The 15,723-nt window shown below is 44.9% G+C and overlaps 1 protein-coding gene across 1 annotated transcript in view; it reads right to left on the bottom strand.

Annotated features, from left to right (window-relative positions):
- Nucleotides 1-416: 416 nt before the first annotated feature.
- LOC119187733 (uncharacterized) overlaps nt 417-15,723 on the bottom strand; it is a 28,005-nt gene continuing 12,698 nt past the window's right edge. Inside the window, exons 2-3 of the mRNA XM_037435811.2 lie at nt 10,289-10,453; nt 417-1,337 (exon numbers count right to left, since the gene is read on the bottom strand). Of these exons, the coding sequence (XP_037291708.1) occupies nt 1,141-1,337; nt 10,289-10,453 (362 nt within the window). The 3' untranslated portion in view covers nt 417-1,140. The remainder of the gene's footprint in view (nt 1,338-10,288; nt 10,454-15,723) is intronic.

Genomic DNA, 15,723 nt, shown 5'->3' with positions numbered 1-15,723 from the left:
AATCGATTTGACCACAAAATCATTACTACCTACTCCTATCGGAAGAAAGAAAAATGAATCACAATGGAAAGTGCATCGACTAAGAGTTTCGCCCCGTCGTTCAACAGAAGCTTCTGTGAACAGAAGCCGCCTGCCCTGTTGTTTCTCAATGAAGGCTCACAAAGTTCGCAGAGAAGGTAGTCGTCACATCCTTCACACAAGACCACACGAGTGTCAACCAGTGTCAGAAATGTCGGGTTAGCAGCAGAACTGCCGTGGCACTCGAACGAAGCCAAATCAGCTACCTCGGCACATGACCGCCGTGATTTCAGTAGTGTGTAGATTTGTAAAGTGTCACGTCAGAGTAACCTCGCAATGGTGCTGTATACACCGTTAACAAAGACGTGGCGAATGACGAGAACAAAAAGCGAGCGACGTCCCGTTTTTGGCCTTTTTTTTATTAGTACATTTTATCTACGTATGTAGGAGGATCACTAGCCGCACTCCACTACGCGCACAAATAAGATAGTAACTGTAGAAGTGTTGCAGAATAGAGCACACGGGTCGACATCGAACGTCCTTTCAACAGGCATACTTATATAGATCGTGGCATGTGTGGCAGTCACCTGCAGACTGACTGCAGCTTCGAACCCGTCAGCTATGGCAGCGTGATATGAGCGAAGCAAGGGACGCGTGTAAAAGCAGCGACATCCTATGTGTGACCTCTTTTATTTCCTTTTTCTCTGTTTAACGATCAGACGCTAAGTCGGAGACGCGCGCAGCTTCGCAGGCCGTGTCGGCTTCGGAAGGATAGCCGTGTGCCACGACCTGCCTCGACGCGCATGCTTTGGTGAAAGGAACGTGTCGAGAGGTGTGTTTTTATGAATGGAGAACGCATGTAACTGCTGCCTCTGAAGACAAATAGCAAACCGGGGACGCTAGCTGGAATGCTGGTTCTGAGCATACGGGACCGACTTGAGGTACAACAGGTGGTCAGCGACGGCGCTGCTACTGGAAACCGAGTCACCAAGGTTGGGCATAGAAGGAAACTTTCAAAGACTATGGTCCGGCGGCGCTATCGGCATCTGTCCCGGGCACAACAGCCCGGCTGTGGGGCTCACGATGGGGGCGGCGCTGCACGGGCGCGCTGGGTCCGCGCCGCTACGCAACCCGCAGTGCCAGTAGAACACCGACGGCCGCCAGGCCGACAGCGGCGGCCGGCACGCTGGCGCTGTTGCATCCATCCTCGAAGCAGTGGCACACGTTGACGCGTCCGCCGAAGCCAGCCTTGTAGTAGCACGGCCTGTCCGGCTCTCCTTCCACGGCACACATGCGGACCACGCGCTTGACGGCTGGCACTGCGCACAAAAAGCCGTGGACAGTGAGTGCGCAGATTCACGCTTACCCTTTGGCTCATCATCAAAGGGAAGTAAACAAAGACGTACAGTGCCAAGACGCAGCAGTATACCTGAAAAATTCCGTGGCCTCAAGGGAAAAAAACGACTTTTCAGTGCGTTTCAACACGCGCTTTTGGCTGGTCTACTTTCGATTGATTGATTGATTGATATGTGGGGTTTAACGTCCCAAAACCACTATATGATTATGAGAGACGCCGTAGTAGAGGGCTCCGGAAATTTCGACCACCTGGGGTTCTTTAACGTGCACCCAAATCTGAGCACACGGGCCTACAACATTTCCGCCTCCATCGGAAATGCAGCCGCCGCAGCCGGGATTCGAACCCGCGCCCTGCGGGTCAGCAGCCGAGTACCTTAGCCACTAGACCACCGCGGCGGGGCAACTGGTCTACTTTCGTTCACACGATGGCTAACTACGCCAGAATAAAGCCACGGTTTTTATTATGATGTAAGTAAGTGGTTCTAGCATGCAGTTTGCGGACCCCAGCGGATCGGCGACGCCATTTTTGGGTCCCGCAAAACCCATCAGCCACTTCCAACCTTCCTCTCCCCCAAAAAATATTCGAAGTGCAAACATCGCTAAAACCTGGTGGAATGTGGCTGGAGACCCCAAGCCTTCCTTACCAGCTGTTCGATATTTAATTGTGGAGGCACCTCAGTTTGACCATTATTTGCCTGGCCGTAGAAAAAGAGGCAGCTATCTGACGTTGCATATTTGTTAATTTGTGACCCCCTCCTCTTTCTCTCTCTCTCTCTCTGCGTGAGGTCGCTCATCTCTTCCACGAGAGCACAAGGGGTCCCCAGAACATCCATGGCTGAGAACCACTGATGTAGGAGCAGTCACACATATACGCAGCGGCTACTGCTTAGCGCTTGAAGGAATGGAGCATACAACATATTAAATTTAAAAAATACGTGTAATCAAAGCTCTCACTGTAACACCAGGATGAAGTTAAAAAAAATACAAGGTGCATAGAACGTACAATTCGAATAGCACAATGCTACTGCCCAATTAAGTCTCAAAATATAAGTAATGTCACCTGATTAGAAAACCTATATAAGCAGTGGCAGTACATGAATAATGTAGATGAGTTATCGCATACAGACACCCTACAAGACAAGAAAACAAACTACGACATACTTATACTGAGCGACGTTCAAATAACAGCAATGCAATTTTCCTTAAGAAAACCCTTCAACGCGTTTAGAGCGTCAAAAAGTTCTAAGGCTATCGTTGACCACGGGCCTAAAAGTTTATTTTCTGGATCTAGGTCCCCGTCTTGGTTTGTCGTGATGTGAGCAATCTAGAAAAAAAAGCGGCCCATCTTCGTCTACAAATACTAAGTTGCATTTAGGAAATTCAGTGCGGCCACATAAGTGCAAAAATAGTTTCGTGAGGCAGTGCCCACAGACTTAACCGATGAATAAGGATTTACATACGTACAACTAAAGAAAAAATTTAGAATTCAATAAGTAGTTAGATAAGGCATTAATGAGGGTGATTTGAACTGAGGTGGAACCACGTACTTGTACACATGGTGAAAGAAGATAATTTAATAGTTAAGCACAACCCATCTTTCAGTTTGGAGATGTCCCTGTCAGCCATCACATTTTTTGCGGTGTGTTTTGCATGTTCCTTCGTCCGTTGCCCTGTTGCCAGAAATGTTGCACTGTCCTGGTATCCGCTGAAATATTTTATGATTGTCTTGCTTTGCATCCTGCGACGCCGCCACTCCCTCCAAGTTTTAATGCAAATACTAAGACTTAATTTCAGCGGAGTTTCGTTTAACAGCTCTACCAGTGGGCTGCTCAAGCACAACATTCACGTCAGGTGACAGATTTTGTTCAAGAATGGAACGTAAGAGAGCAGCTTTGGCATTAAAAGAGGCCGCAAGTGCCACACGTGTGTGAGCGTTTATCAGGTGAGGAACATCCCTGCCGTGCAGCGTCTTTCATGTCCCCTCGTGGTTGAGGCGTGGCACAGCGCGGCCTTGACACTATTGCTCGAAAAAGAAAAAGAAAAAGGACGCAAGAGGCGGCAGTGCGTGCGAAACGACCCACCCTCGTTCAACGCGCGTGGCCTCGCAAGGTTCAGAATGGTTGACAGACCTGGGTGCTTGCTTGTCGTGGCGTCAGAGAAAGTGGTGGGTCGTCCACGTCGTCATTATGGGCAAGCTGGCATATTCATACCTAGTTGCATCTCAAGAAAATTCATACGCTCATTCGCCATTCACTGGCACAGTTCTACTGATCAGCGTCATCTACACAGTCTTCAAGAGAGATGTGAAGCAAGCAGTAACGGAAAATACTCTCCAGCTTAGTGCTCCTTGTTTTAGTAAAAGTTCGTGAAGGCATCAATGCGCAAGTGCTGCCGGTATTCCGCACCTTTCGGATCTTGCTCACGAAATATTGATTGAATGATTTGATTGATAGGTGGGGTTTAACGTGCCAAAACCACCATATGATCATGATAGACACTGTAGTGGAGGGCTCCGGAAATTTCGATCACCTGGGGTTCTTTAACGTGTGCCCAAATCCAAGCACACGAGCCTACAGCCTTTCCGCCTCCATCAAAAATGCAGCCGCCGGGATTTGATCGTGCGACCTGCGGGCTAGCAGCCGAGTGCCTTAGCCACTAGACCACCGCGGTGGGCCACTCACGAAAGAGATCACCAAGAACAGCTATGAAAGAGCACTTGCGGTTATCCAATTATAAGCATGCACGAATCGTGGGATCACACCATTGCATGCTGAGAGCGTGTTGCAGGCCTTTGCATATTCGTTTGAGTAACAGCTCAATGCCAGGATGCTGTAATGTTTCAGACTCTTGGCAGGCTCCTGGAGGCAATTGTAGTCAAAATGCAGGACAAAACGCTGTTGTCAAAAGGCACACAAAGCAACAAGCACGCGGAGTCATCGAGGACTTCACCGTAGTCAATCATCGTCCTCCTTGCAAGTATGCGGTAACCTTTCAATTATCTAAACCAAGAAATCGTGCGCCTGTAACTGACACCCTCCCCTGCCCCTTCTTTCACGTCAACCTATAATCCGGTTGAGGTGCCCACCACCCTCATAATTTGATGTTCTGCGAGTATGTGGGCGTTCTCTCATTGCTATCACTTCGTTTGCTTGTTTGTTGCTTTTTCCTGTATATTAAATTTAGTCTCTGTGCAATGAAGGATGGCTGGAAGCGAGTGTTCATGTCGTCCATTCCTTCAACCTTCTGTGGCTTTCCCGAGCTAATAGGGCAAAAGCTGGACGTGAACGAAGGACAGGCAAGAACGATCAAAAACGCTCATACTTTTGTCCAGTGCCTGGGATTAGCCAGCACTTGACGTTTCATGGGAAATTTTAGAGAAACTTATGTGATGCGTGGCCTCCATCATAGGTATTCATTTGAGTTATGCGACATGCACTGTTCAACTAAAAGTAGAGGAAAAGCCGGTTTAGTAACTTTTTTTAATATTTCTTTGTTGTGCGATACTGACATTCTTAAATGTGAATTCTTGACTATACAGGGTGTCCCACATAACATGAGCCTAGAACTTGAAAATAAAAGACACTTCAGCGGTGAATGGAACCAAATGCGTACTACTTGCACTAGCCTGTAGGTACTCTGGCTATTTTTTTATTTCTTCCCATACTAAGTAATTATTACGTGTTAATTACCATTTTTTTAAATTATGGGCTGGAAACCCAAAATATAAACACTGAGATGTAGGGCACTTTCAGAAACCACCGACTAAATTGTTTCCTGTACGATACGTCTAGTGCTGTTATTTTTTTCGCGTTGTAAAGAAAGCCTATAGCAGCACTATAGCAGCGCGCTCGCGGTCCGTCAGACTGCTTCTTTACACACTTCGCAGGCTTTTTTTTTACAACGTGGAAATAACAGCAGCGCGAGCCGTATCATACAGGACACAATTTAGTCGGTGCATGGTTTCTGAAAGTGCTCTACATCTCAGTTTTTATATTTTGGGTTTCCAGCACATAATTACAATGATAATTAAGAGATAATAATTAAATAGTCTGAGAAGAAATAAAAATAGCTCGAGTACTTACAGGCTACTGCGAGTAGTATGCGTTTGGTTCAATTCGCCTCCTAAGTGCCCTTCACTTTCAAATTCTTGGCTCAAGTGATGTGGGACACCCTGTATATGTTTCATCGTGCAAAAAATTAGGGGACCCTAAAGCTTCTCCTTTATGAGTTGAACACACTAGTGACATCCAGTTCCTAGTGCGTACTTCAAACACTTAGTGCATAAAATATTTTCTAATTTGCTATGTACCCAATACGTGGCCTTCAGAGAATAGGCGCCGTAGTGTGTGTACCTTTTGTTGTGGGGTACCGGCTTTCAACAACGAAGTCATTATGATAATAACATTCTGACGCCCGTTCGCAATTAATGCTTGTACCACGCATTATTACTGCAATATTTCATGTTGCATTGTAAAGCATGTATACAGGACGCGTGTATTTGTGAAGCATTTCACGGCATTTCCAAGCAGATGAAGTTGTTTTCACTGTTTTCAGAAGCAGAGGCGTAGCTGTGTGGTAGAACATCCGTTTGACACGCAAACGACCCGAGTTCGATCCCAGCTTGAAACCAAACAACCCTGTTTCGGTCCCCACTCAGCTCCAGGATTTTTATCATTTATTTTCATCGGTCACGTATAAGATGATTTTTATCTCACAACCAAAGACGCCGACGCTGGAATTTCCGCGATCGAGATCTTTAACGCTCTCACGTTAACAAAAGATAAATGTAGCATATAAAGTGTTCCACTGATTACGTAACGACTTTTTCGCCATGGCTATAATTTGCCCATTGTTACGGTCCACCTAAACATATATGCCTATAGTGCAAGGGCATTTGGCAGCAATAAAGGTAAAAACGCGTTTGAGGGAGCTTCCTTGAAGTATTTCAATTTTCATCGAGAAATCAACATGTTCAATGTTGCGACTCAGCCCCCCTCCCTACGTTGTTAATCTACAATGCATGTTCACTTCATCGCGAGCATGTTTCTCTTATAGCGGCATTGGAGCTAGAAGCGTAGCTTACGATGCATTATTTGTTTAGTATTTACTATCCAATTTCCCCGCTAACCGAATCATGCCTACATAGAAACTCACCCATATGGGCGTCTAATGAGAAAAGAACACAAATCTCTAAAGGAGAGCTGCATAGAGGCAAAGTTGGTTTGCATTTATGATGGGAAACAGCGCAAGATACAAGGGCACAAAACAACGATACGATAGACACGGCGCCGATGAAGTAGACTCGCACGTTTATCGTCTTGAACCCTTTGTTGTGGTCCTCTGCGTCGCTTCTAACCAAGAAATCGGCCTTTTGCGCAACGACCAAGACAGCGCACGTTCTCCTTCGAACTGCAGATTTATCGTATAGCCACCACGTAGAAGGCAATCAAGACGCGTCATTCAAGTATAGAGTGTTCTCAACAGTGTAACAACTAAAATTAATACAACTGTCGTGGCTGGCAGCTGGGCACTTTAGAAGGGTATGAGGGAAGCCTAGTCTCGCAAGTTATTCATAGTTAATCTAGAAACAGAGCGAAGGACATGGGCAAGAGTGGCTAGAACAAGCTTGCCAGTTTCGCTAATAAGCAATACGCGAATTTCGGCTTCTTATTTCACCGAATCACTTGTAGAATTTTCCGGTCTTTTGTGTCGTTTTTTGGGCTTATTTGCATTTTCCCAGCAAATATAGTTACTTTAGAGATCACCCAGTTCACCAATAGTGAGCTTCCATACACTAATAGCGCATCTGTCGATGACTGTAAAGTTGAGTCTTGAAGTCAAACATGTGCTGGAGGATTCAACAAGTACCGTTAATCATTCACAATGTGCATTCAACCGAATGTAGAATACCCAGGCGACAATGTTAATGAGTAAATGTGGTTTTTCATTCATAGTCACGCATATATTGTACAAAGTAATTCAAGTAGTTTCTTGACACCCCCTTCTTCCTTTCGTACTTTAGTGACACTTTTTATTACAATTAATTATATATTTTCAAGAACGGGAACATTTATTAAATTTCAGCTCTTTGTGGGCTTCTTCGTGCTTATTCGTGGAAGTGGTGCCACCTTCTTGGGACTTCTTTTTGCGATGACTATTTTCTTTGTTAGCACGGAAGCATCTGGCAACAGTTGGCTACAAACACAGCTTTCGTTTCGTAACATCTCTTGCCCTTGTACTTAGCTTTGTACGTGGTGTAACTGTGCATGTTACAGAAATGAAAGCTTCAACTTCGACTACATAAAAACTTCGACTACATGAAATTTATATCCTTTTTTTTCTTCGTATGTCTCGACCACTGGCGTGCTTCTCTGGTATAACATCTGACTGCCACGCAGAGAGCCTGGGATTGATTCTCACTCGTACAGAAGTTTTTTTTTTATTATTGGCAGGTTTCTTGATTTTTTCCTTTACAACCGGAGACGCTGACAGGGACACCAACACCGGAATTTCTGTGAAACGAGCTTGTTAAAACTATCACGTTCAAATAATATAACCGAATAAATATTATAAATATAAACATAGGTGAAGAGGCAGTCGTTTATCATACAACTTAATTTGGGAGCATGATCAAAGCACACACTGAAAGGTGGTTCTAACCTCCAGTAAAAATAACCCGGTAAAGTTACCAGACGATCGAAACAACTTAAGATCATGTTACTATAGTACAACTTTTAAATCAGGCGTAGTAAATCAATTGCATATCATCAGGGTATAAACCAATTACGTTGACTGTGACGGACCTTCGAAGAAATCCGGTTCAATTCAGAAGGTGGTACCAAGTTTTGCGTCACGAAGATAGAAAGCTCACTGCCAAACGCAAAGTCTCTGGACGTTCAGTGTGAGAATGACGGCATCGTAGCGCACTACCATCATGTCTTGGTGGACAAGAAGTCTTGATCCCACGTGGAAAGTGGGAACTCGCACTCGGTACCCATCCGCGCTTGTTCTCGGCGATTCCACCCCATTGGCTGAAGCCGAAATATTCATAACCAAAGCGCCAATCCCCTCCTCCTTTCTCAACGCATGGTGGCCCTCGAATGCTCAGTGCCCAGTTTGGAGGAGCCGCCAGAAATATAACAGCAAGACAAAAGGCAGCAAGACACAAACGTATGGGCGGTGGTGTTTTGCCAGTCATCAGATTTTGTTTGTTTCATATTACAGCAATAGATATTTTTCTCAATCACAGTGTTCTCATTTCGGAACCTAGAGCAGGCAACGGTGGCACATGTCAGTGTGACTTCTCGGTGCAGCGAAGTGCTCTAGAAAGTAGCCTACCATGTGTGCACTGCATCTGTGGGTACCATCACAAAAAAATGAATAAGTGACAACGTGCAAAGAGGGCCTCTAGCATCTCGCACAAGTACCCCTGAAGCAGGCGCGCCCAAGCCAAACGCAAGTGCACTCATTCAGATGAGGTGTTTTCAAGAAGGCTGCTTAGATAATCTCTTACACCACCCTCTTTCTACATTAAAGGTAATTGAGAAAACTATAGAGAGGCTTTTCACGAAAACTCCCTGGTTGATGACCTCTTTTGGATTGTGCTTGAAAAGTTGGAGTGGCTGCCACTGCATCTTTTGAGTTATACCGCTCATCGTGAAAACGTGAGCGTAATGTTCGTAAATACTTGTTTTTTTTTTCTTTTTTTGCATGACAATCAGGAGCTTTCAGAAATGGTGGAAAAGGCGAGAAAGAAGGTGAAGTTGCTGTAACATTCTGCACTCTGCTTTCGATTGGTAGCAGTCACGAAGACTTGTCTGATGACAGTGTGAAGCACGGGTACTGTTTCTTGAAGGAATTTCTTCACTTTCTTTAACTAGTAGAAAACGTGAGTACAGTTTTTATAGAGAATGTTCGTATTTCATTTAAGTCAACTTGTTTGAGGGTTTTACTGACATTGTGGGCCGTTTTTCGTCTAGGCCAGATGACAGTGGTTAAAATTCTAGCGGTCATGATAAAAATTTTTGTGCTGAAAATGCTGATTCATGTAGAATAAGCAGTACTTTGAGGTTAAACCGAATGCAGACAGCGAAAATATAGGCAGGACATCGATTCTTAGCCAACTTGCAATGAACAACACATCCGGGCCAATCTACACGGGAGACCTTGTCCAGTCCACAAATGCGACGCGAGAATGTCGACTGGAAGCGCATGATGAAAGCGTAAGTTCGATAACAGTACAACAGGGACACCAGCGCGAGAAACAGCTCAGCGAACCGCCGCCGTAGCAGACAATGCGCCGAGAGTAGCGCAAGATCAGACTGCAGCGCTGCTAGTTCTCGCGACCACCGTTCGCAGACCATCCTCCTCCACGGGCAGAGATACGGAGCTTCGAAACTGAGTTATTCTATAGTAACGGTTGATGGCCGCCTATTTTTATTTGCCACTACGCGACCACTCCATAAAAAATGCCCGACCAAATGGGTAAAACAGGAGAAAAAACTTGCCCGCTTCATTCACTGACGTGTACCTCACGTGTCACAAAAAAGAAGACATGCTGAGAAAACAAAAACAAAACCTTTTTTTCATTCACACGGCACTGCGTTCACGTCACAAGCAACGAGAAACGCCTCCCAAAAGAACACATGGGCCGGCGTCAAGCATGCGAAACTGCGACAGATCGATGGCTTCACCAAGTTGGTTACTAACTACAACCATTTCTCCAATAAATGTCAGAAGTACATGCCGACCATGTACAATCCCTCATAGCTGTCGATCCTGCGCATATTCGAAAAAGCAAAGGGACAAATATGCACGTGGGTATGTTTCCAGTGCTTTGCTGATTACAGAAGCTGCAGGAACAAGAGTGGTGGCTCGGCAGTGCACACGATCAGAAATTGTAATCTTTACTTACAGCCATTGACTTCGAAGTCGACGTTTTCATCAATCTTCCTGCAGGCCGTGTACTTGGAGCCCTTGCTTTGATCACTGCAGTTTTTCAGCATTTCAGGTTGCGGGTTGCTATCGCATTCGGCACTAGTGGCAGAGTTGCATTCGTAGCACCGGATGGCACTGGTAGCTGCAACGAGAAACATTTGGAGACGCCATTAGCAAAGTTGACGTCCCTGCCCCTCATACAGTTTCCGTCCATATATGGGCACCATTCACAGGACACCGCTGCGTGATAACTATGCCATTAGCCGACGTACACTATCTAGTTTTCATCTAACTGTGGCTTCTGTGCAGACTTGGTGCAATTAATAGGCACAGATATTATATTTCAAGCCCCAGCCCCACCTCGCATTCGTAGAATGAGAAAGGCACAGCGGTGGGTTGTATTCACCCTCAGCGTCATCATCGTAATAAATAATAATAATAATAATAATAATAATAATAATAATAATAATAATAATAATAATAATAATAATAATAATAATAATAATCAGCATATCTTATGTCCACTGCCGGTTGAAGGGCCCCCCTCCGATCATTTCCAACCCACACTGTGCTTCGTGAGCTGATTCCATTCGATTTATGCAATTTGTTAAAGGTGAAAGCCTTAAAATACACAAGTTTAGGTCACGTATGGTCCGAAACAAATGGTAAAAAAAGAACCACTTGCATGTGACCGCTTGCACGTGATCGCGGCAATACTTCGTCCACTTCTTTGCTTGCGGCGTTGGTCTGAGAAAAAAGCTAATAAATAAAAGTGTGCATGTGCTGTGTTGCGCGTATGCTTTCTCAGCTTCGTCGTCGTAGCGTTTGTGCAAGAAAAAATTTTAAATTCAAGATCATCTCAGGGCTGTCTTAAAATGCGAAGACGCAAGCCTACTTCGATTTTCTGTTGATCCACTGCTGAAATCACGGTTGATGTGCAGAACTTTATGTTGAACGGTAACTACTACTATAGAGGCACATGTATCGATTTGGCATTGTAGAACCAGAAATGTGTAAGTGCGATACAGCATCCGATACAAAACATAAGGTAATCGTTGTCAGTGGTGACACCGAGCACCCGCTTAGAGTTGCTGGGAGTGGTGCGTGCATTTGTGGTGTGGATCAAGCGGACAATGATACGCCGTTGAACGTGCTTATGGTCAATTAAGTGCGTAAGAGAGAGATCTCAGAGTGCAAATAAAAGATGCAAGTTAACAACAGTTAACACTGTCCGCTTTGGTGACAGTGGTATGCTGCCAGTCACGAGGTGAGAATGTATGCCACACTCACACCAACTCATTCATTTTGTTTACGCTGTTTTGCATGAGCAGGCTCCCGTGCTAGTATACATATCCTCTACGGAGGTTGCCTGTCACGAACTCTCGCTTTTTCACCACACCACCTTGCATTGCTTTCTGCGTATTCATCTTCAACCGCATAATTTAATGCATTCTCAGTTTACATCTTCAATAGTTTTTTTTTTTTACAATTCATCGTCAACATAGCTGAAGAACGATATGCGTTGTATGCAAACGGTAAGTCACTGAGATTTTCCCGTTAGTATATTTTGACTCTTATTTCATCCTAATATAGTCGTGTGAGCGCTTCTTAACGTGCGGTGATTTTTAATGCAGAGATTGCATCTCCATGATGGACCCTCTTCTGCATCGGAAATTTCCCGCTTTCCTTGAGGAAGACCAAGGCAGCTGTGAAATCCCTATTCAAGTTGGTTATGGTATCACGTATGTTCCATGGACTCCTCGGTGATGCATCGTTTACAAAACCACTGGTATTTTTAGTGAGCTCGTTGCCTTTTCGTAATCACTTATTGCCACATAATAAGGTTTTGTATATTTGACATATTTCCAATTTATTTTATTGATCACCTCAAGTGGATTCGTCGTAGCCCTTTGCTGAAACTTGTTCTTAAGGTTGGTGAAAGCAAAGTGTGTCCCTTCTTCTACTGGAAACTACCTTCGCAAATACTTCGTTTAGCGATGAAAGTAGGCCGATCGGTCTGTATATAGTTTTTCGAAATCTATGTATAGAGATACGAACAGAAAATTTAGTATACTTTCAAATTTTCAACCATGTACCTGAAACTTTCAAAAGGCCGCTGCACCAGTTACGTCGTTCTACGTCGCACCCAAGCGAGCACCATTGGAAGCAACATTAGTGACGTCATTCGCTCCTTCGAAGACGCGCCTCCAGCCCGCGCGCAGTAGTCTCAAGTTACAACTTCCACATGAGAAGGAGACGAATCTTATGAACGCCCAAACAACAAACAACTTTCCAAAAACAACGCCAACAGACGATCCGTGAGAAAATTCGTGTTCACCAGGCCGATGCAGCAGTCCGGGCACAGGAACAGGGCCGGGTTTAAAGGCGCAAGCAGCAACTGCGCCTTGAGGATCCTTCGAGCCTTTCGAGCCGAATGTAAGCGACAATGGCGAGTCGCGGAAGCGGTGTTGCAGGCAAGGCAACGTAAATGTGGCAAGGAAACCTGTTCGCCGAGGCCGACCCCTGCTTTCGGTGGGAGTTGCTCGGGCAGCACTTTGATTTTGGCTACAAAGTCTACAACCGCCTGTAGCCACACGTCTCAGCTTTGCTGGGTAACCATCTGTACGGAGTGCTTGGGCGGTTATTTCTTGAGCTTTTTTTTAAGGTCCACACAGGGAACTGTGTCAGAATGTTTAGCTTTAAACTTAGCACCTATACCCATAGGTCGAAAAGAAAAAAAAAATGTGGAGCTCACGCAGACTCGCTTATGAACTATATTTTGCCTTGGGATTCACTCGGACTCAAATTGACCCTAATATCTCTAACTTACTCAGACTCAAACTCACGGCTCGCTCTGAGTCTGGGTGAGTCGACTCATGAGTCCGTAAGCGAATGACCAGCCTTTTCAACCTTGGTTTCCGCCCCGAAGCGGTGGTCTAGTGGCTAAGGTACTCGGTTGCTGCCCCACAGATCGCGGTATCGAATCTCGGCTGCGGCAGCTGCATTTCCGATGGACGCGGAAACGATGCAGGCCCGTGCGCTCAGATTTGGGTGCACGTTAATGGACCCCAAGTGGTAGAAATTTCTAGAGCCCTCCACTACGGCGTCTCTCAATCATATGGTGGTTTTGAGACGTTAAACCCCACAAATCAATCAATCATTCAACCATGGTGTCCATGCTCTTCCACTGCAGTATCGGGCATAATAGGTGCTTTACCTGGCACCTTTTGGCCTCGTGCGTTTAAGTAGTAATTGCAATCGAGTAAATATACTGTTATTGAAAGAGATCATTCACGGGATATTTTTACGAAGAACTTCCCGTGAAAGAGTTTCATAGTAAGAAATCTAGGCACCTCTCCACCACGGAACTCACGCCTTTGATCTATAATTATTGATTAGGCGTATGAACGCAGGTGCGTTCAAATATGTTTGAGTGGACGTGTGCATAAACGCGAGCTGGCGTAAGGACAATAGAAATGCTGAAGTGGAATAGTAATCACCATAGCGTGGAGCTCACCCAGGCACACACACGAAACATAATTTGCGTGCTCACTCGGACTCAGGCTCACCAAGATTCGTCTCAATTGCACTCACTCGGGCCCAAACTTTCCAAATCCCCCAGACTCACTCAGACTCAGAATCACGGCTCGAGTCGAGTCCGAGTGAGTCGACTCATGAACGAGTTTGCCCATGCAGCAGCTATGTCTATATGTGACAACGTGTCGCATTCTGTAAACTATCCCAAATAACACATCTAAAGCAGCGGAAATTCGTTATTCGTACAACACTATACCACAAATTCTCGAGCAGATTTTCTACAAGATGCTCGTAAACATTGTGACGACTTTATGTAAGCTGCAACACATGAAAATTTTTCACTTCGGATACAATAACAGATAGTGTGCATAAAACTGCGACATTACTTTGCTTGCAAGATTGCGACGTTTCGGCAAAGTTTGTAATAAACAAGGCTTAAATATCATGTTTCCTGTATACTTGCTAAAACAACTTTCTTCTCCTAAGTTAACAAGATTCATTCAAATCAGCCAAGAAGTCGTCTAACAGGAGCATAATGACGCTTCACGCACTATTGGGGAAAAAGATAAAGTTTTGCTTCAAACTAAAGCCAAGTTAAATCTAAATAGGTCGCGAAAGTCTGCACGAAAAGTGGTCTGAAGCCTATTGCGACAAATGTCAACAGCCGCGAGACGATTGAAGTGCGACTACGTGAGGGGGGACAAATAGCGAAAAAAAATTTAAACGTTTATTTTGAATAGTTATTTGTTACAAAGCATTAGTAGAATACTTTAATAAGCTTTGGTCTTTAGTATGTGGTTGAACGTCTATTTTTTTTCGTTTGGTTTCCGAAACAGTGGGCACATGCAGGCAGTCTGATAACATGAGCCAACGGATTTGGGTGCATATCCATGCGATATGCTATCAGAGCTTGTGTTTAGTTCAGCGCGTTTTTTTTGGTTCAGCGCATTACCAGGCCAACGAGGCATCGCTCACTTTTCCGTGGTGGTTTGCTGCATACCTTCAGAAGTTTACCTATTTTTTATGCGAATTTCAGAGCTCAACTAGCTCTCAGAATGTGCAGATAGCCGCTCCTGTGACTGCCGACTGCTTTCGCTGACGCACGGCCGGCGTGCCTTCGCCTTTGGCGACTGTGAACGCGACAGACTAACGCGCTGTGCTCTACGGCTGCCAAAGCTCTATATTTTCAAAACAGCTGTCTTGCTGCAGTGGTTTTCAACGATTGGTCAACGTTATTTTTGAAGTATTGTGCTCATGAACAGTTGTCTCAAAATTGCCTCGGCGAAGTATCTTGTGCATAATGCAAGTATACGTCATTTCTCTAATAAAACAACTTTGCTCCCTCAATCTTTGTTATTTTTATTTGTTTTCTATCTAGCATGCAATTAGCCAGACAAAATTAAGGCACAATAAAACCGCGTAATGATTAAGGTATGTAGCAAGTCAGCCCCCCCCCCCCCCCCCACAATAAAAAAAATCTCAATTTCGCGCCATGTAGGACAAATGCGCAACGTCGCTAGCGCTTCCGGTCGTGACATCACGTTTTATTTTATTTTATTTTATTTTTTGCGGTTAGTTATCCCCTCCTTACGTAGATAGCGACAGTGGCAACGAGCCGCGGACTACTCAATCCATGGGCTTCTACGGAAGTTACGCTACCAGTTTACATACACCTTGCTAAAACTTCCATTCGAGTAGAAAAGCATTAGATCGCAGCCAGGCGAAGGAAGATACGCACACTCTGCAGAGGCAGCCAGTTCCGTGCGACATATCGTCAGCGAACCGGTTATCGGCGAACCTCGAGATTACAGTTGCGTTGTCTGGCGGCAAACGTGCCTACGGCGCAAAAAAAAAAAAAAAAAAACGAAAATGCTT

The sequence above is a fragment of the Rhipicephalus microplus genome, chromosome X (assembly GCF_043290135.1).
Source record: "Rhipicephalus microplus isolate Deutch F79 chromosome X, USDA_Rmic, whole genome shotgun sequence".
Classification (NCBI taxonomy): Eukaryota; Metazoa; Arthropoda; class Arachnida; order Ixodida; family Ixodidae; genus Rhipicephalus; species Rhipicephalus microplus.
This window is presented reverse-complemented; position numbering and strand designations above follow the sequence as displayed.